General features: G+C 43.7%; 1 protein-coding gene across 1 annotated transcript; it reads right to left on the bottom strand.

Annotated features, from left to right (window-relative positions):
* Nucleotides 1-212: 212 nt before the first annotated feature.
* On the bottom strand, nt 213-1,250 carry LOC149443294 (galactoside alpha-(1,2)-fucosyltransferase 2-like). Its single transcript, XM_089655643.1, has one exon. The coding sequence runs from the start codon at nt 1,248-1,250 to the stop codon at nt 213-215; it is 1,038 nt and encodes a 345-aa protein (XP_089511769.1).
* Nucleotides 1,251-22,557: the final 21,307 nt, after the last annotated feature.

Raw genomic sequence — 22,557 nt, 5'->3', positions numbered from 1 at the left:
CATCCACACTTTCCTAATACATATCATTTAATAAATATCAGTCAAAGTAACGCAGTGCCGTAACGCAAAAAATGGCCTGGTCAGGAAGAGGGTAAATCCTCTGGAGGGCAAGTGGTTAGAGCAGACTTCCCTTGTACCTTGTTATCCCACAATGAGATTAAAATGCAATTGATGGTCAAATAAGACAACACTGACGTGCAGAAAAATAAATCTCATGTTTTTAAAAGTGGAGACAGGTCGGCAGGAATTCCAATCCATTCTGGAAGGAAAGCAGCTTCATACTTGAAAATTTTAAGAAAAGGAGAATCTGGCAAAGTGAAGTTTGTAAGGTAGATGGTTTCACCACCAACCAAGTAGGCAGCCCAATAGCCAAATGTCCCTATGGTCATAATGGTATGGTTACAATGTGCCAGGAGGGCAAAATCATGGGCTGGAGAATGTACCTTACCATCTCCAGCAAAATGTACATCTCCCAGAGAGTTATTAACGTTCTGTATACACCAATTCATCTCATTACTGGTAACCACAAAGAGAGGGCTATCATACTTCATTCTGAAATAGTCCATAGCTTTTTGTATATAGTTTTTATCAGCTACCACACCTTTCCGTTCTTCAGCCATGACCCTTATATAGTCCCCTCTGCGAACATGAACTCCGATAAAGGTCACATTTTTTCTATTCCCTTTCAGGTTTGCAAGGTATGAATTTGCCATTTCCTTAACATAGTCTTGGAAAGTGAATTCTTGTAGAATCTCTTCTCTTATGTGATGATAGAAGGTCCACGAACATGGAGCACCAAACAATTTAACATATTGTCCAGAGATGTTGGTATATTCCGGGGACATCCAATCATTCAGCTTATATATTCTCCATTTAATCTGGTCAGCAACTTCCTGATGAAGAACAGGCAATTTCATTTTAAATATTCTTCCTAGCTCACTATGCATCTTTGGCAAAATGTAACCTTGGTGCCCATTAAGCTTTGCTAGAGCATAAAGAACTGCATACTTCCCCATCTTGTTTCCCAGGCGTGCAACTGGATTCACAGTCCAAATTGCAGCATCTGATTGCACATTGCTGGAAAGTGATCTCTGTTTGTCAGTTAGAGTACTGCAGGAGCCACTGCTATGGTTTGTATAGCGGAATGTTGTTACAGGACTTGATTTCCAGTTGACATGATACCAGACAATTAAAAGATTCATAGAGAGCATCGTAAAAAGCACACTTGTCTTCTTTAAATTCAGGTTCATTTCTAAACAGAAATAAGACAATACAAAAATTACAAAATGCTTTTAGACATGACATAGCTAAGTTGTATATAGCAGGGGTGGACTGACCATTTGGAAACTCGGGCACTGCTCGAGGGCCCGGGGTCAGTAGGGGGCCCCATGAGATGCCCCTGGTACCTTTTTCATAGGCTTTTTTGAGTTTGGGCAAGGACACAGGGGCCCCATGATCCCCTATTGCTCGGGGGCCCCATGAGTTGTCAATCTGCCCCTGGTATATAGTAATCCTTTTAATAGCTAACAAATGTGGTCTTAGTCCATAAATGCCATACATGTTATATACTGTAGTTGAGAAGAGAAAATGAGAGTCCATGAGTGATCAACAATAGATAAGATGCCGTCTTGGAAAATTTAATAGGCCTGTTTTGGAGGAAAGGAATGGCATTCCTCAAATTTCTCTTCCTTTTACGTTAACATTGTGTAAATCAGATGTGTTAAAGTTCTTCACTGTTCATCATTTCTGTCATGTTCATCCTTGGACACTTACGCTTTCTTATATTTATATAACTACAGTATACAAATTTTATTTTTTAACATTCTGAAAACTCAAGCCATAGATGGTCCTTCAATCACCACCCAGCACAGCAAAAGTCAAAGTTAAGGTGTTTTGTAGCCCACAGAGATACTGTAGCAGGAAATAATGCTAACTGGTAAAAGTGCATAAAGAAATCAGCTCACAAGTTCTGGTAGATCACAAGCTTAATAATGTCATGCAATGCCAAGCTGCGGTTTCTAAAGGGAGCAAAATCCTCTCTTGTATTAGAAGAGCTATAGAGAGTGAGATATCATTCCCCCGGTACAAATCATTAGTAAGACCTCATCTGGAATATGCAGTTCAGTTTTGGGCACCAAATCACAAAAAGAACATTGGGGAACTGGAGAAAGTACAGAGAAGGCCAACCAAACTGATTAGAGGCATGGAGGAGCTCAGCTATGAGGAAAGATTAGAGGAACTGAACTTATTCTCTCTTGAGAAGAGGAGATTAAGGGGGGGATATGAGCTCCATGTATAATACATAAGGGGGGATAAGATCTCCATGTATAATACATAAGGGGGGATATGATCTCCATGTATAATACATAAGGGGGGATATGATCTCCATGTATAATACATAAGGGGGGGATATGATCTCCATGTATAATACATAAGGGGGGGATATGATCTCCATGTATAATATATAAGGGGGATATGATCTCCATGTATAATACATAAGGGGGATATGATCTCCATGTATAATACATAAGGGGGGATATGATCACCATGTATAATACATAAGGGGGGATATGATCACCATGTATAATACATAAGGGGGGATATGATCTCCATGTATAATACATAAGGGGGGATATGATCTCCATGTATAATACATAAGGGGGAATATTATCTCCATGTATAATACATAAGGGGGGATATGATCTCCATGTATAATACATAAGGGGGGGGGATATGATCACCATGTATAATATATAAGAGGGGATATGATCTCCATGTATAATACATAAGGGGGGATATGATCTCCATGTATAATACATAAGGGGGATATGATCTACATGTATAATACATAAGGGGGGATATGATCTCCATGTATAATATATAAGGGGGATATGATCTCCATGTATAATACATAAGGAGGATATGATCTCCATGTATAATACATAAGGGGGGATATGATCTCCATGTATAATACATAAGGGGGGATATGATCTCCATGTATAATACATAAGGGGGGGTATGATCACCATGTATAATATATAAGGGGGGATAAGATCTCCATGTATAATACATAAGGGGGATATGATCTCCATGTATAATACATAAGGGGGGATATGATCACCATGTATAATACATAAGGGGGGATATGATCTCCATGTATAATACATAAGGAGGATATGATCACCATGTATAATACATAAGGGGGGGGGGATATGATCTCCATGTATAATACATAAAGGGGGATATGATCTCCATGTATAATACATAAGAGGGGATATGATCTCCATGTATAATACATAAGGGGGGATATGATCTCCATGTATAATACATAAGGGGGGATATGATCTCCATGTATAATACATAAGGAGGGATATGATCTCCATGTATAATACATAAGGAGGGATATGATCTCCATGTATAATACATAAGGGGGGATATGATCTCCATGTATAATACATAAGGAGGGATATGATCTCCATGTATAATACATAAGGGGGGATATGATCTCCATGTATAATACATAAGGGGGGATATGATCTCCATGTATAATACATAAGGGGGGGATATGATCTCCGTGTATAATACATAAGGGGGGGATATGATCTCCATGTATAATACATAAGGGAGGATATGCAATCCATGTATAATACATAAGGGAGGATATGATCTCCATGTATAATACATAAGGGGGGATATGATCTCCATGTATATTACATAAGGGGGATATGATCTCCATGTATAAATACATAAGGGGGGATATGATCATCATGTATAATACATAAGGGGGGATATGATCTCCATGCATAATACATAAGGGAGGATATGCAATCCATGTATAATACATAAGGGAGGATATGATCTCCATGTATAATACATAAGGGAGATATGATCTCCATGTATAATACTTAAAGGGGGATATGATCTCCATGTATATTACATAAGGGGGATATGATCACCATGTATAATACATAAGGGAGGATATGATCTCCATGTATATTACATAAGGGGGGATATGATCTCCATGTATAATACATAAGGGGGGGGATATGATCTCCATGTATAATACATAAGAGGGATATGATCACCATGTATAATACATAAGGGGGGATATGATCTCCATGTATAATACATAAGGGGGGATATGATCTCCATGTATAATACATAAGGGGGGATATGATCTCCATGTATAATACATAAGGGGGGATATGATCTCCATGTATAATACATAAGGGGGGATATGATCTCCATGTATAATACATAAGGGGGGATATGATCTCCATGTATAATACATAAGGGGAGATATGATCTCCATGTATAATACATAAGGGGGGATATGATCTCCATGTATAATACATAAGGGGGGATATGATCTCCATGTATAATACATAAGGGGGGATATGATCTCCATGTATAATACATAAGGGGGGGATATGATATCCATGTATAATACATAAGGGAGGATATGATCACTATGTATAATACATAAGGGGGGATATGATCTCCATGTATAATACCTAAGGGGGGATATAATCTCCATGTATAATACATAAGGGGGGGATATGATCTCCATGTATAATACATAAAGGGGGGATATGATCACCATGTATAATACATAAGGGGGGATATGATCTCCATGTATAATACATAAGGGGGGATATGATCTCCATGTATAATATATAAGGGGGGGATATGATCTCCATGTATAATACATAAGGGGGGATATGATATCCATGTATAATACATAAGGGGGGATATGATCACCATGTGGGAGGGAGAAGCGAAGAAGCCAGCTTTCAGCTGCTGCAGAAAGAGCCATACAGGGGATCGGTTCCAGTAATTGCCCCCCTCCATAGTGCCGATCACCCTCCCTGCCCACATCCAATTCACAGGCTTCCTGGTCCCCTATTCTGACCTGGGTCTCATTCAAGAGGACTGGTGGTACCTCCTTATCCATGGCCCTGGCCCTGATTATCAGTGCATCCCCAAGAGTGCCCATCAGTGCTGCCTATTAATGACAAACAGTGTCCATCAGTGCTGATTACAGGGTGGCAGGGGTGCGCAAAATCACGTATATTTACGTGATTTTGCAGTTCCGGGTAGAGGGCATGCGCGAGCCGTGTGCGTGCCCTACCCATGCTGCTGTTAATCAACGGGTCCCGGCCGTTGAACACTTGCTGGCACTCGGTGATTGCCGAATACTACTGACGGGGGAGAGAACTGTATGTAAACAACACAGATCTCTCCCCTGTCAGCTACTGTACACTGCTTTGTATGGCTCTGCATTGCACAGCCATACAAAGCAGTGTGCTTACAGTGGAAAGCACACACACTGCCTCATAGTAAAACACTCCCCACACACAGTTAACCCTGTGATCAGCCCAGATGTTAACCCCTTCCTGCCCATTGTCATTAGTACAGTGTCAGTGTTTTTTATTACTGATCACTATATTGGTGTCACTGGGGATGTCAGTGACACCACGTCAGTGCCACCCAGTGTCAGAATGCCCGCCGCAGTTATAAGTTGCTGATCGCCACCATTACTAGTAAACAAACAAACAAAAAATTCCAGTATATACACAGCCATTTGTAGATGCTATAACTTTCACGTAAACCAATAATTTACACGTATTTGGATTTTTTTTTAACAAAGACATGGAGCAGAATACCTTGCCTTAAATTTATGATGAAATGTGATTTTTTAAATTTTTTTTATTAAATATGTTTAATAGCAAAAAGTCAAAAATATTTTTTTTCTCAAAATTGTCAGTCCTTTTTTATAGCATAAAAAATAAACACAGAGCCAATCAAATACCACCCAAAGAAAGCTCTATTTGTGGGGAAAAAAGGTCAAAAATGTCATTTGGGTGCACCGTTGCCTTACCACGCAATTGTCAGCTAAAGTAACTCAGCGCGTTTTTTTACTGGATATGTTTAATAGCAAAAGGCCAAAAATAGTGTTTTCTTTTCTCAAAAATGTCGGTCTTTTTTTTATTTCGCAAAAAAAAATTAAGGGCAATCAGATACCAGCAAAAGAAAGCTCAATTCATGGGAAAAAAAGAATGTAAATTTCATTTGGGTGCAGCGTTGCATGACCGCGCAATTGTCAGTTACAGTATCGCAGCGCAGTAATGCAAAAAAGGGAAGCCATAGTCAGTTAGCTATTTACCTAAGATGTGACCCCCTGCGCTGCTCTGTAACCGCCCTGCCCCCTCTCTCTATGCTCCCTGTCACTTCTATTTGCCCTAAGGCATGGGTGTCAAACTGGGGGCCCTCCAGCTTTTGCCTCTGCCTCTGGGAGTCAAGCTTGTAACTGTAAATCTTGAAATGCCTCATGGGACTTGTAGTTTGGCAACAGCTGGAGAGCTGCCAGTTTGACACCCGTACCCTAAGGCTACTTTCACACTGAGAAGTGTTTGAAGCGCTTTTGCATTAAAAAAGCACCTGATAAGCTCAAGAAAAATGCTTCCCTATGTTTGTCTATGTATGTCTATGTATGTTTTCACACTGGGGTGCTACACTTCTGTTGTGGTGTAAAAACTCCTGCTTGCAGCATCTTTGGAGCATGTTTGTTCAGTTAAAAAAAACTCCCTAAAAACGCCTCTTCCCATTGAAATCAATGGAAAACTCCTGAAAAACGCCTGAAAAACACCTCAAAAACACCTCTGAGAACAGTTTTTGGTGCAGTTTTTAAGTCACGTGTCCTTTAAAAAACGCTCAGATAGCATGGTAAAAGCGCGGCAGATCAGTGTGAAAGTAGCCTTACTTCTACTGTACATTGATTCTCCTCCTTGATGCTCCAATCCCCCTTTGCTTCCATCTTACCCCTCGGGAGGTCTTTCGGTTACATGGGTTACCTAAAGCTATTATTAGCTGTACATTATAATGGGAGACAATACATGAGACAGTACAATAACAATACAATCTAGGAGGGAGGGGATAGTGGTACGGGAGGAAATAGCTGTGGGGGATGGAGTGGTAGGAAGAGTGGAGGAGATCGGCAATTAGCAGGGGGCGGGGTAGGCTTCCCTGAAGAGGTGGGTTTTCAAGGTGCGCCTAAAGGAGAGGAGAGTAGGTGATAGTCTGATGGATTGGGGTAGGGAGTTCCAGAGGATGGGTGATGCCCTGGAGAAGTCCTGGAGGTGGGCATGGGGGCAGAGGAGACCAGGGAACTAGAGAGAAGGAGGTGTTGTGAGGACCAGAGAGTGCGTTTTGGGTGGTATTTGGATATTAGTTTGATGATGCAGTTTGGGGCAGTATTATGGACAGCTTTGTACGTCCATGTTAGCATTTTGAATTTGATAAGTTGGGCAATCGGAAGCCAGTGGAGGGATTGGCAGAGGGGGGTGGCGGATACGGAGCGGTTGGTAAGGTGGATGAGTCTGGCAGCAGAATTCAGGATAGACTGAAGCTGGGATAGCCTGTGGTGAGGTAGGCCAGTGAGGAGGGAGTTGCAGTAGTCCAGTCGTGATATGATGAGGGAGTGGATGAGTTGTTTAGTGGTTTCTGGGGTTAGGACTGGGCACATTTTGGCGATGTTGCGGAGGTGGAGTCTGCATGAGTTTGTTAGCAATTGGACTCGGGGCTGGAAGGATAGATTGGAGTCAAGAATGACACCAAGTACTCTGGCTTGCGGGGTGGGAGTGATGGGGGCATTGTTGGACGTGATGGAGAAGTCAGTGGGGGGGGGGGAGTGCTGGGCGGAAAACTAGGAATTCGGTTTTGGAGAGGTTCAGTTTAAGGAAGTGGAGCGACATCCAGTCTGTCATGTCGTTCAGTAGGCTAGTGATTCGGGTGGAGACTGAGGGGGTGAGGTGGGGGGTCGAGAGATAGATTTGCATGTCGTCGGCAAAGAAGTGGTAGTTGAAGCCGTGAGAGTGTATCAGTTGGCCAAGGGAAGAGGTGTAGATGGAGAAGAGAAGGGGCCCGAGGATAGAGCCTTGAGGGACCCCGACAGAGAGGGGGAGTGAGGGGGAGGTGGTAGCGTTATAGGTAAAACTGAAGGAGCGTTGTGATAGGTAGGACGAGAGCCAAGAGAGAGCGGAGTCTCTGAGGCCAAGGGAGTATAGTTTTTTGAGGAGGAGGGGGTGGTCGACTGTGTCGAAAGCCGCGGAGAGGTCGAGGAGTAGGAACACTGAATAGTGGCCATTAGCTTTGGCAGTTAGCAGGTTGTTGGAGAGTTTAAGTAAGGCAGTTTCGGTGGAGTGTAGGGGACGGAAGCTGGGCTGTAGGGGGTCAAGGAGGTTGTTGTCATTGAGGTGGGAGCTTAGCCAATTATAGACTAAGCGCTCAAGGAGTTTGGATGTAAATGGCAGCAGGGAGATGGGTCTAAGGTTGTTCGGGTCAGTGGGGTCCAGGGAGGGCTTTTTAAGTATGGAAGTGATGTGCTCGTGCTTCAGAGGGGAGGGGAATGCGCCATAAGAGAGGGAGAGATTAAAGATGTGGGTGAGGGAGCGTAGGATGGAGGAGGAGGTGGTTGTGGGGACAGGGTCAAGGGGGCAAGTGGTGAGGCGGGCTTCTGAGAAGACCTTGGTGACCTCCTCAGTTGAGGCCAAGGGAGAGGGGTGTTGAGGGTGTTGAGGGGGTTGCTGTGTGAGAGGAGATAGGTGGGGAGGAAGTCTGAGCAGCGGCGATTTCCCTGCGAATTGTGTCTATCATTTTGGACAGTAGCCAGTTTATGTCCAGGTTTTGGCAAGCCTTTTGTGCATAGTTGGGAATTCAGCTTTTTTTTCTCCTCAGGATATCACCCGCAGTCCACTGGGGCCGCAGAACGGGCAAACCAAGCCTTGGACTAATTCATACACTGCTATATTTCAGACCACCATAACAACTGGTCAGACCTGTTACCTTGAGTGGAGTTCACTCACAATAAAGCCATCAATGCCGCCTCCTGCTTATGACAGTTTATGGCAACATCTTCGAGAACTCTGTTCCACTTGGGTGCAGATTCAAGAATCCTTGCAACACTCCACATAGAGGTGCAAACTCTATACTGACCTCTGACACCTACCTGCACTCTCCTACCAAGTTGGGGGAAGGGTCTGGCTGTTTTCCCATAACCTCCCACTCCATGTTCCCTCACTAAAACTGTCACCTTGGTATATTGGGCCTTTCTGCATTCTCTGTAGGGTTAACCCAGTGGCATACACATTAGATCTTTCCAACATGTATTTCCAACAATGTCCATGTTTCCTTATTAAAACCTTTGGTGTGTAACCACTATTCCACACCCTTGCCCGGTTCAGGTTGGCAACCATGAGGAATACGAGATACAATCTATCATTGACTCCCATAGGTTTCATGGACGCATACACTATTTAGTTCACTGGAGGGGATACGGTCCGGAGGAACACTCTTGGGTCTCTTCCTCGGATGTTCATGCTCCTGCCCTCCTCTGTGCTTTCCATTTACATTGTACCCTCAAGACTGGTGCCCCACTGAAGTGGGATGGTCGTTAAGGAGGGGGTACTGTCAGGGCTGGACTCCTGCTACTTAAAGAGCAGCTCTTTTCTTTCAGTGCTCAGAAGCTGCTCAGCTGTCGGTTAATTACCAGCCATTCGTCTCCACAGTGACTCGCCTGGATACCTTTACCTATCTCATTAGTCTAACCTACATCCAGCCCTTTTTGCTATTTTAGCAGCTTAGTTCATTTCCTCCTTGCCCTTGCATGGCCTATGATCTCCAGTGTGTTCCTCCCTGTGTTCCTGTGTACAACTCGGTCTAGCTGAATTCTCTTCTGGTTCCTGTTTCTCTTCCTAATTTTTGGCTCCTGACTACGCTGACTTCTGGTTTCCTGACTCTGGATCATCTGATTACCCGCACTTGCATCCAAACCCTGGCTTCTGTTTTGACTATGTTTCTGATCTATGTTATATTTTCAATTTCATCAAAGGTGTAATTTTTGCTGCATTTTCTGTCTCTCCTGGTTTATGGTTCCTGACCTAATCCTGCTACCTCCTTAGCTGCAGCTTACAAGATACTCAAAGAGTTTAAAAACTAAAGAAGATATAAGAGGGTGCCAAACCATACACCAAACCAGGAGGTGGTATCAAAAAATGTCAAGACTAATTTTTTAACACGCCAGCAGAAGGCAGCACAAGGCGGCATGCACAGTCAGTGGGAACACTGACTTTCATAAGTCAATTGCCAAAAGACATCATCCTATATCAGTGATGGCGAACCTTTTTGAGCCCGAGTGCCCAAACTGCAACCCAAAACCAACTTATTTCTTTCAAAGTGCCAACACTGCAATGAAACCGGAATATCGAGCTTTTGGTTTAGAAAAAACAACTCGTACAGTAGTGCAAACTAATTAACAGTACAGGGATGACCAGAGACTGCAGACACAGTACAGGGATGACCAGAGACTGCGGACACAGTACAGGAGATGACCAGAGACTGCGGACATAGTACAGGGGATGACCAGAGACTGCAGACACAGTACAGGGATGACCAGAGACTGCGGACACAGTACAGGAGATGACCAGAGACTGCGCACAGTACAGGGATGACCAGAGACTGCGGACAGTACAGGGATGACCAGAGACTGCGGACACAGTACAGGGATGACCAGAGACTGCGGACACAGTACAGGAGATGACCAGAGACTGCGGACAGTACAGGGATGACCAGAGACTGCGGACAGTACAGGGATGACCAGAGACTGCGGACACAGTACAGGGATGACCAGAGACTGCGGACACAGTACAGGGATGACCAGAGACTGCAGACACAGTACAGGGATGACCAGAGACTGCGGACAGTACAGGGATGACCAGAGACTGCGGACACAGTACAGGGATGACCAGAGACTGCGGACAGTACAGGAGATGACCAGAGACTGCGGAAAGCACAGGGATGACCAGAGACTGCGGACAGTACAGATGACTGCTGACCTTTGGGGAGGGAGGGGGAGCGGGTACCTGAATTTGACAGGTACCCGCTCTTACTTCCGCAGAGTTTTTTTTTTATCTTACCTGTTCCTTTATCCAGCCGCGCGCTGTCTTCCCGGCTTCTGTAGTGTGGGCGCTCGTCGGACAGCCGGATGCCCAGTGCGCATGCGCGAGAAGCGCTGCGCTTTGTGATTGGTCCGGCGGCTTCTGGGATCTGTCATGTGTCCCAGGTACCGCCTTACCATTCACAAAGAGCACTGCTTCTTGCGCATGCGCACTTGGGACCCGGCTGTCACGCACACTACAGAAGCCGGGAAGACAGCGCGCCGCTGGATAGAGGGACAGGTACGGTCCCACTGCAGAGCTGAGCGGCCGGCCCGGTATTCTGACACGGCGGCGGTGGAAATACCGGACCGGCCGCTCTATATTCGCTCCATAAGACGCACTGACATTTTCCCCCCTTTTTTGGGGGAAAAAAAGTGCGTCTTATGGAGCGAAAAATACGGTATTCTCCTGGCGTGCCCACAGATAAGGCTCGGCGTGCCGGCTGTGGCACGCGTGCCACGGGTTCGCCATCACTGTGCTATATGCTTTGGGATCTGTGCAACTGGTGCTATTCTTACCATGTGTGTTACCACGTCTGCTATTTCATCATGGACAACAAGTTAGAACAGAGAACAAATGTGAAATCTCTGCAATGTTGTCAACACAGTGATCTTTGAACTGGATCTTCATTTTCAGGAAGATTACATTTTCTGGGGTTGAACTCGTTGAAGGTCTTCCTGATCTCTCGTCATGTTCCAGTGATGTTCTTCCATTCTTGAAGCATGCATGCTACTTAACCTCTTCACACCGGCCGAATGCAAATGTGTGACCTCCCGGTGTCTGGACCTAGATGCCGAGCGGCTGCACATTTGCGTTCTATTAAAAAAGAACATATGTGCTGAGACGGTTCGCAGCACACATGTCCGGTACGCACGGAAAGGTCCCAATCTCCTTTTTTAATCGGGACCTTTCCCGATCATGTGACCGCCGTGACGGTGTGTCACGGTGGTCACATGACCATAAACCCCGCCCCGGATCCCGGCTTCTGAAACCCTTAAAGGTCCGGGAGGCGCAGGCGCCAAGGGGTTAAATAACCTCAAACGACTTATTGCAGCATCTCTGTAAACTTGCCAAATTGAGGAAAATGTCTCTGTTGCAGATTTTTTGTGAAAATGGGCAATGCACATGGACAGAATAGCACCAGTTGCATAGCTCCTGATGTACACAGGACAATGTCTTTTGGCACACTGACTTATGAAGGTCTGTGGTCCCTGTGACAGTGCATGCAGCCTTATGCTGCCATCTGTTGGAGTGTTACAAAACTAATCTTAAAACTTTTTGATAACAGCTTGTATATATATTACCAAGGCAGCTGTCCCTTTAAGTGCAAACAACACTACAAAACATACAAAATAAAACAAAGGTAGGCTCCAGCCCTCTGATCTGTGAAATATAAATGGTATAAAACTGAAATAAACACAATATAAGTATAATTATATACAGTGGGGCAAAAATGTATTTAGTCAGCCACCAATTGTGCAAGTTCTCCCACTTAAAAAGATGAGAGAGGCCTGTAATTGGCATCATAGGTAGACCTCAACTATGAGAGACAAAATGAGAAAACAAATCTAGACAATCACATTGGCTGATTTGGAAATAATTTATTTGCAAATTATGGTGGAAAATAAGTATTTGGTCAATATCAAAAGTTCATCTCAATACTTTGTTATATATCCTTTGTTGGCAATGACAGAGGTCAAACGTTTCCTGTAAGTCTTCACAAGGTTGGCACACACTGTTGCTGGTATGTTGGCCCATTCCTCCATGCAGATCTCCTCTAGAGCAGTGATGTTTTGGGGCTGTCTCTGGGCAACACGGACTTTCAACTCCCTCCAAAGGTTTTCTATGGGGTTGAGATCTGGAGACTGGCTAGGCCACTCCAGGAATGCTTCTTACAAAGCCACTCCTTCACTTCCTGGGCGGTATGTTTGGGATCATTGTCATGTTGGAAGACCCAGCCATGTTTCATCTTCAATGCCCTTGCTGATGGAAGGAGGTTTGCACTCAAAATCTCACGATACATGGCCCCATTCATTCTGTCCTGTACATGGATCAGTCGTCGTGGTCACTTTGCGGAGAAACAGCCCCAAAGCATGATGTTGCCACCCCCATGCTTCACAGTAGGTATGGTGTTCTTTAAATGACCATATGACATTCTCCCAATCCTCTTCTGGATCATCCAAATGCTCTCTAGCAAACTTCAGACGGGCCCGGACATGTACTGGCTTAAGCAGGGGGACACGTCTGGCACTGCAGGATCTGAGTCCCAGGCGGCGTAGTGTGTTACTGATGGTAGCCTTTGTTACGTTGGTCCCAGCTCTCTGCAGGTCATTCACTAGGTCCCCCCGTGTGGTCCTGGGATTTTTGCTCACCGTTCTTGTGATCATTTTGACCCCATGGGGGGAGATCTTGCGTGGAGCCCCAGATCGAGGGAGATTATCAGTGGTCTTGTATGTCTTCCATTTTCTAATTATTGCTCCCACAGTTGATTTGTTCACACCAAGCTGCTTGCCTATTGCAGATTCAGTCTTCCCAGCCTGGTGCAGGACTACAATTTTGTTTCTGGTGTCCTTCGACAGCTCTTTGGTCTTCACCATAGTGGAGTTTGGAGTGTGACTGTTTGAGGTTGTGGACAGATGTCTTTTATACTGATAACAAGTTCAAACAGGTGCCATTGATACAGGTAATGAGTGCAGGACAGAGGAGCCTCTTAAAGAACAAGGTACAGGTCTGTGAGAGCCAGAAATCTTGCTTGTTTGTAGGTGACCAAATACTTATTTTCCACCATAATTTTAAAATAAATTCTTTCCAAATCAGCCAATGTGATTGTCTGGATTTTTTTTCTCATTTTGTCTCTCATAGTTGAGGTCTACCTATGATGCCAATTACAGGCCTCTCTCATCTTTTTAAGTGGGAGAACTTGCACAATTGGTGGCTGACTAAATACTTTTTTGCCCCACTGTATACATTTGATATGTGCAAATAAAATAGTCCAAATGTGCAATAAAATTTTGCTAACCAATGTGTCCATATCAAAGTGTTGGGTGTCTTGCTCTTTAAATACCACAAAAGTACTCCACCATGTGCAAATATATTCCGCACTCACCAGACCAATGTATGTTATTTGTTGTTTGTACCCATTTTGCATTTTTATTTTCATTTTTTAACATTTTTATATCCTGGGATATACTGTTACTTTATATACTGGGATCATGTCTACTTTACATATAGGGATCATGTCTACTTTACATATAGGGATCATGTCTACTTTACATATAGGGAGCATGTCTACTTTACATACCGGGATAATGCCTACTTTATGTACTGGGATAATGTTTACTCTATGTACTGGGATCATGTCTACTCTATATACTGGGATCATGTGTACTCTATATACTGGGATCACATCTACTTTATATACTGGGATAATATATACTTTATATACTGGGATCATGTCTATTTTATATAATGGGATCATGTGTACTCTATATACTGGGATCACATCTACTTTATATACTGGGATAATATATACTTTATATAATGGGATCATGTCAACTTTATATACTGGGATCATGTCTATTTTATATAATGGGATCATGTCAACTTTATATACTGGGATCATGTCAACTTTATATACCGGGATCATGTCTACTTTATATACCGGGATCATGTCTACTTTATATACTGGGATCGTGTCTACTTTACATACTGGGATCATGTCTACTTTACATACCGGGATCATGTCTGCTTTACATACTGGGATCAAGTCTACTTTACGTACTGGGATAATGTCTACTTTATAATCCGGGATCATGTCTACTCTATATACTGGGATAATGCCTACTTTATAATCTGGGATCATGTCTACTCTATATACTGGGATAATGCCTACTTTATATTTGCTAAATGTCCCTATTTATGTAGCACAACTGAAAAAAAGAAAATTAAAAATTGCAGCTTACCTTTTTTGGATGTTCCAGTGTTTGGATGTTTCCAGTGAGTTGAAAGGTTTTGGGAAGCTACGTTTACCACAAGTAACTCCGTCTGGAGGCAGATATCTCATCAGTTGTTCTAGATTTGAATACTGTCTGTCTTAACGGAAGGTTAAAGGCTTAGGAGCTGGGCTCCTTCTCTATTGTATGTTGATAAGAACTGGACTCAGCCAATCCCTAACCCAGCTATTGGGACAGATCAAACTGAGCAAGACACGGTTGCAGTCAGGCATGACACCGTCTCCTCAGAAACATCTAAGAAATGAAAAATGTTTGTTTAAACTTTCTTTTAGGTATGCTATATACATAACATACGGCGTGGTTTTCACAAATTTGAAACTTTGATTTTTTGAGAGGCTGCTATTTTTGTATCCTTTATTCATAATGATTTTTTCGTATTATCACCTTGACCTGAATTGTTTAAATATTTTTCATATCTAACTTCTTTGCATATTTTTGTAGGTCATTGTGTCCATTGAACCTATTTATACTATTCTTTGTAGCAAACTTTAACCCTTCATTTCAGAGGGTTAGACAAATCTTAATGCTTGAAACCAGTTTTGCAACTTTGTGTTGGTAAAACCATGAATATCATTGCATCTGCTTAGTGTATCCAGATATATTATAACTTTTTTTTTCCCAGGACACATTGTCACTTTATTTGGTGGTAACCAGTAATGGAAATCTGTTGCTTTTGTAAATATAAAGCAATGTTAGATGCAGGGCTGCTGTAGAAACCACGGGGCCCCATACAGCCAACCTGACAGGGCCCCCCAAACCACGGGCCCCATACAGCCAACTTGACAAGCCCCCCCCCCATTCCCACAAGAAAACAGTTTACTATGCTTCAATTACGAATGAACACAGTGATTGATTGGTACCAATCACTCATTGAGTTCATTCAGGAAAGGAAGGGGCTGATAAATGTGACTTATTTACCAGACCCTTCCCCCACTCTCCATCCTGAAGGATCCTATTGTGAGCTTGCAGCTGCTGGTGGAAATGAGAGGAGGGAAGCCGACAACATTACAGGGGTGGGGGAAGCAGGGGGAAATGTATGGTGTACAGGGAGGGTGATGAGTGCAATGGGGTGGGGTAGTTACCGTAACCATTTCCCTGTATGGCTCTCTCTGCAGCAGCTGAAAGCCATCGGGAGGGAGAGGGAAGAAGCCAGCTTTCAGCTGCTGCAGAGAGAGCCATACAGGTAAACGGTTTCAGTAATTGCCCCCCCGCCATGCCGGCCAAGTGCATTATCTTTAAAAATGTGATTTATTGATAAAAAGTAAAATACTGACAAAGGAATACAATCAAATGAAGGGCATGTCACAAGAAATGCAGCCTGGTCAGGTCATCCTGAAGGATGTCTGGTGGGGAACTGTAGAGCTCTAGGTGGCTGTTGGCTGATGCGTTTGGAGGCTGTGCCTCTTCCTCAGAGCCTCCGCCATGCCGATCACTCTCCCTGCCCACATCTGATTCACCTAGCTGCCTGGGCCCCTCTGCTGGCCTGGGCCCCGTACAAGAGGACTGGTGGTACCCCCTTATCCACAGCTCTGGTTAGATGTGACAGAGTTGATGTTGCTGGCAATTGTTCTTAATCACTTGCCCTCCAGAGGATTTATCCCCTTCCTGATCATTTTTTGCATTACGGCACTGCGTTACTTTAACTGACAATTGTACGGTCATGCGCTATGTAAAGCCATACAAAATAGTGTGCAGGAGCTGACAGGGGAGAGAACTGTATTGTTTACATACAGTTCTCTCCCTCTGTCAGTAATGCTCCTCAATCAGCGGGTGCCGGCGAGTAATCACCAGCTGGGATCCGGTGATTGACAGCCAAGGCCATGAATTATGGCACGGGTAGGGCATGCGTGCTGCTCTCATACCCCCTACCTGGAAATACAAATCACGTATATATACGTGATTTTGTGCACCCCTGCTACCACCCTGTAGCAGTATATCTGCTCTAGGGCGGTGGGAACGTGGTTATGGAGTGAAAACAGCCAGTACAGTAGAAAGTAGCTGACATTCGGTGCACGTGTACAGGTCCTTGGCTGACAGAAGCTGATCTAATGACCGGCTTCTGTCGATGGAGCATCCTGGAAAACCAGCAGTCAGTTGGCATTCCATCAACACTATCAGTCAATGGCTGCAAGCTCTGACCGGTGTGCTCTGGTGGGGGTTAAAGACATTAGGGTATGAACAAGGTTCAGAAGGGAAGTATTTTCAAAATGAAGTTAAAAGAAAAGAACATGGGGACATGAACTGAAATTAGCAGGGGGAAAGTTCAAAACTAGAAATTTGTTCTATAGGCAACCGTTGGATGGCAGTGTGGTAAAATGGGCAACCGTTGGATGGTAGTGCGGTAAAATGGGCAACCATTAGATGGTAGTGTGGGGTAAAGACATTAGGGTAGGACAAGGTTCAGAAGGGAAGTATTTTCAAAATGAAGTTAAGATAAAGAACATGGGAACATGAACTGAAATTAGCAGGAGGAAAGTTCAAAACTAGAAAATTGTTCTACGGGCAACCGTTGGATGGTAGTGCGATAAAATGGGAAACCGTTAGATGGTAGTGCAGTAAGATGGGCAACCGTTGGAAGGCAGTGTGGTAAGATGGGCAACCGTTGGATGGTAGTGTGGGGTAAAGACATTAGGTAGGAACAAGGTTCAGAAGGGAAGTATTTTCAAAATGAAGTTAAGATAAAGAACATGGGAACATGAACTGAAATTAGCAGGAGGAAAGTTCAAAACTAGAAAATTGTTCTACGGGCAACCGTTGGATGGTAGTGCGATAAAATGGGAAACCGTTAGATGGTAGTGCAGTAAGATGGGCAACCGTTGGATGGCAGTGTGGTAAGATGGGCAACCGTTGGATGGTAGTGCGGTAAAATGGGCAACCGTTGGATGGTAGTGTGGTAAAATGGGCAACGTTTGATGGTAGTGCGGTAAAATGGGAAACCGTTAGATGGTAGTGCAGTAAGATGGGCAACCGTTGGATGGCAGTGTGGTAAGATGGGGAACCGTTGGATGGCAGTGTGGTAAGATCGGCAACCGTTGGATGGTAGTGCGGTAAAATGGGCAACCGTTGGATGGTAGTGTGGTAAAATGGGCAACATTTGATGGTAGTGCGGTAAAATGGGAAACCGTTAGATGGTAGTGCAGTAAAATGGGCAACCGTTGGATGCTAGTGTGGGGTAAAGACATTAGGGTAGGAACAAGGTTCAGAAGGGAAGTATTTTCAAAATGAAGTTAAGATAAAGAACATGGGAACATGAACTGAAATTAGCAGGAGGAAAGTTCAAAACTAGAAAATTGTCCTACGGGCAACCGTTGGATGGTAGTGCGATAAAATGGGAAACCGTTAGATGGTAGTGCAGTAACATGGGCAACCGTTGGATGGCAGTGTGGTAAGATGGGCAACTGTTGGATGGTAGTGCGGTAAAATGGGCAACCGTTGGATGGTAGTGTGGTAAAATGGGCAACGTTTGATGGTAGTGCAGTAAAATGGGAAACCGTTAGATGGTAGTGCAGTAAGATGGGCAACTGTTGGATGGCAGTGTGGTAAGATGGGCAACCGTTGGATGGTAGTGTGGTAAGATGGGCAACCGTTGAATGGTAGTGCGGCAAAATGGGCAGCGTTTGATTTTAGTGCGCTAAATTGGGCAACCGTTGGATGGTACTGCGGTAAAATGGGCAACCGTTGGATGATAGTGCGGTAAAATGGACAACCGTTGGATGATAGTGCGGTAAAATGGGCAACTGTTGGATGGCAGTGCAGTAAAATGGGCAACCTCCTAATTATAGAACAATATTTGTAGGGACAGAAAGTTGGTTAATTAACTTATAATGTTTTTTATACACTTGTCTTTCTGTGCCTATAAAATCCATGATTTTTTCTAGTGTCCTTACTGTTCAAACCCAACCTAGAAAGTGGTATTTTACCAAAAGAGTAGCTGATGCTTGGAATAGACTTCCAGCAAAGGTAGTGAGTGAGTCAGTCCACAGTAAGTGGATTCAAATATGCTTACATTTATGTTTGGAAAAAAAAGAGAAGGCTGACTTGATGGATCACTTGGTCTTTTCTCTGCTGCCACGTCTATGTGTCTGTGATTGGATGCAAAATCCAAACTCCATTGAGATCAATGGCAGCCAAAGTCTAACAAACCAGTAATGGCCATTGTCTAGACTAATAGGCAGCATACTATCAATCAAATGACATGGGAGGCCGGGCACTGCTCCAGGGAACATGTATCAAAGCAAACAATGGTGTTGACTTACTAAAACTGGAGAGTACAAAATCTGATGCTGCCGTAGATGGTCACCAATCAGCTTCTAACTTCTAATATGGTGGGGGCCAGTTGCCTAAATTATGGGGGATGATCTGATGGTAGAAATAAAAATTCAGACGTTTGGCGTGATAGACTTACCTGAAGAGATGGGTGTTTTTCTTTTTTTTATTTAGTATCAGTGTCAGTTAGTGCCAGTGTGTTTTACCCTAGGTTCACACCTAAGCGTTTTCTGCAGCGGTTTGCAGAAACGCAGTACAGTCCATTTAACATGATTTCCTATGGGACATGTTTACATCTCCGTGTTTTCACCCAGTGCGTTTTTTGGAAGGGGTCAGGGACTTTTTTTTAACTCAAAACGTTGCTTGTTTGGTTCTATAGGCTGCAATGGAAATGCTGCAGAAAAGCATGTATTGCGTTTTTGCTGCATTTTTTATTTATTTTGCCGCATTTTTTGATGCGTTTTGCATTTTTAAAGCTACCTAGGAGCAAGAAAAATGGAAAAAAAAAAAACGCAAAATGCATCAAAAACGCAGGTGCAAAAATCAAAAATGCAAGGCTGAAACGGGTCAAATGCAACCTGCATAGGTGTGAACCTAGCCTTAGGTAGGATTAAAAAAATCAAAATACACACTATTATTTCCTGGACCTACTATGGGTACAAACAACAAATAACATATACATATGTGATATTGCTGCAATTGTCAGGAGTAAAACTAGGTTCACACCTATGCAGGTTGCATTTGAGGTGTTCCTGCATTGCGTGTTGAATTTTGCGTTTTGACGCATTTTGCGTTTTTTTTTCTTGTTGCTAGGCAGCTTTCAGCGCTGTCCCATTTTGAATGACAATTGCACAGTCATGCAACATTTTACCCATATGAAATTTGTATCATTTTTTTTTCTCGCAAAAATAGAGCTTTCTTTTGATGGTATTTACTCGCCGCTGGGTGTTTTATTTTTTGTGCTATAAACAAAAAAACTAAAAATTTGAGAAAACAAGTTTTTCTTTGTTTCTATTATAAAATTTTGCAAACAGGTAATTTTTCTCCTTCACTGATGTGCGTTGATGAGGCTGGACTGATAGGTGGCACTGATGGGCACTGATAGGTGGCAGCACTGATGAGGTGGCAGGGATAGGCAGTACTGATGGGCACTGATAGGTTACACTGATGAGCTAATACTGATGAGGCGGCGCTGATATGCTTAAATGATGGGCTCTGATAGTCAGTGCCACCCATCAGTGCTCATCAGTGCTGCCTGACAGTACTGCTGGGAACTGATGGGTGGCACTGGTGGGTGGCACTACTAGGCACTGCTGGGCACAGCTGGGTGGCACTGCTGAGCACAGGTGGATGGCACTACTAGGCACTGATGGACACAAGTGAATGGCACTGATGGGCACTAATGGGCACAGGTAGGTGGCCCTGATGGACACTTGCGAGCAGCACGGTTGGATGGCACTGCTAGGCATTGATCATCAGGGCACTGATCATCCATGCCCTGATGATCGGTGCCGATCCATCCTCTGAGAATTGCCGGTTAACGGCAGTACTTTCCTCATGCTGTGACAGCCAGGGGCGGACTGACCATTTGGAAACTCGGGCACTGCCCGAGGGCCCGGGGTCAGTAGGGGGCCCCATGAGATGCATATATACTATAGGTAGTTATTAAGAGGTTGTTAATTAAGTTATCGTGTCACCCAATGTTTGGTTTCCATTCAGTAGCCAAAAAAGGCATTCAAAAAAGGGGGGTTTGTGAAAAGAGATTCACAGAAAAGCGGCTACATTATGAACAGACCGTGACACTCAGAAAATTTTCCAAAAATTATGCTTTATTACACAGATATAAATATGACATATGGGCATTCGCCCTGGTTTACCATCACCTCAGTATGAGACAATAACACACAGACCTAAAACCATATAAAATGACATCAAGACCGGTCTAAATGTATGTGCAACAGAAAAAGTGACTGCAAGAGTCTAATATCTCTGTAGTACAAACACATAGGTAAACACTTCCCTAAAGAGGTGTATCCAAAAATTATACCATAGGTATACCATAATATTGAATAATGAATTTACACCAATATCATAATGGTGAATCCCGAACAGGGAATCCAAAAATTATACTATGGATATACGTATATCACATGTATGAAATGCAGTAAGCACAATAAGCGTGAAGAGGGGAACAGTAAGCCTCAGGCTTGTTTGGAAAAAGACATAAATGTCAAATATATGATGCAATACATTCCTGTGCCGGCACACGTGGTTGGGGCCCGTTCATCTGTAATGTGAACAGCTGTGTCATAAAGCTCTTGAATGGAAATAAGCCCCATTTATTCCCAGGATGGGAGAAAAGGTGCAGATTGCAGCACTCTGCTTGAAATGGTGTCTTCACCACTGTATGTGAACTACACACCACCCTTTGTAGGAAAAGCAAGACATATCCCAAGGAATCTTCTGCCTGTTGAACTATATGCGGTATGTCCTGTATCCTACACAAAGCACCATAATGTCCCCATCCTGTAGTGAAACAAATAATGTGGGAAGTCACTGACAGAGCTTGCACTCAATAAGATATGTAGGTCATATTAATCACAGAGGACCGTATATCTAATGTCCTGTAACAATCCACTCACCACCTGTGCCGTGGATAAAGGGAATGAAAGAGATGTCCTTCATGGATATTGCCAAACACGGCCACAGAGGCCCAGGAGCCACCGCTGACATCCGCCGATGTACCGCGGGTTCCAGCCCCCTCTCAGCGCCTGTGCTGCTCACGCTTGCCTCATAGCATGTGAAGATGGCTTCCTCCTTATGGGTCAGCGTGCGTTCCACCTAGTGCGCATGACCGGAAGTGACGTATCTGACGTATGACGTCAACGCGTTTCGCCGATGGGCGTATCTCACTCAGCTTCGTCAGGACCAATGGGACAACTGCATTTCAATATCCTATTTATAGTGGGTAAAGACCCACCCATTTATGCAAAAGAGGTGACCTGCAGTTGTTCCTAATGGAAGAAAACAAGGGGGGGGGCTAAATACTTAGCACAGCTACTGGTCTTAATTAAAATTAAAAAGGCAGGCGGCTGGAGTCCACAGAGAGGGGAGAGGCTTAATATTTTTACCAAAACATATATTAATCAAAGGTCATAAATTACATATACCAGTCTGTTGGGGCTTTTGTCACACTTTAACCAGGAGATGGCGATATAAATCAGAGAATCACCAATTCCATCCACTGAATCGGGTTTTTGGGGAGACAATATCAATTATCAAAA

The sequence above is a fragment of the Staurois parvus genome, unplaced genomic scaffold (assembly GCF_062004578.1).
Source record: "Staurois parvus isolate SC_StPar_1 unplaced genomic scaffold, SC_StPar_1.0 ptg000860l, whole genome shotgun sequence".
Classification (NCBI taxonomy): Eukaryota; Metazoa; Chordata; class Amphibia; order Anura; family Ranidae; genus Staurois; species Staurois parvus.
This window is presented reverse-complemented; position numbering and strand designations above follow the sequence as displayed.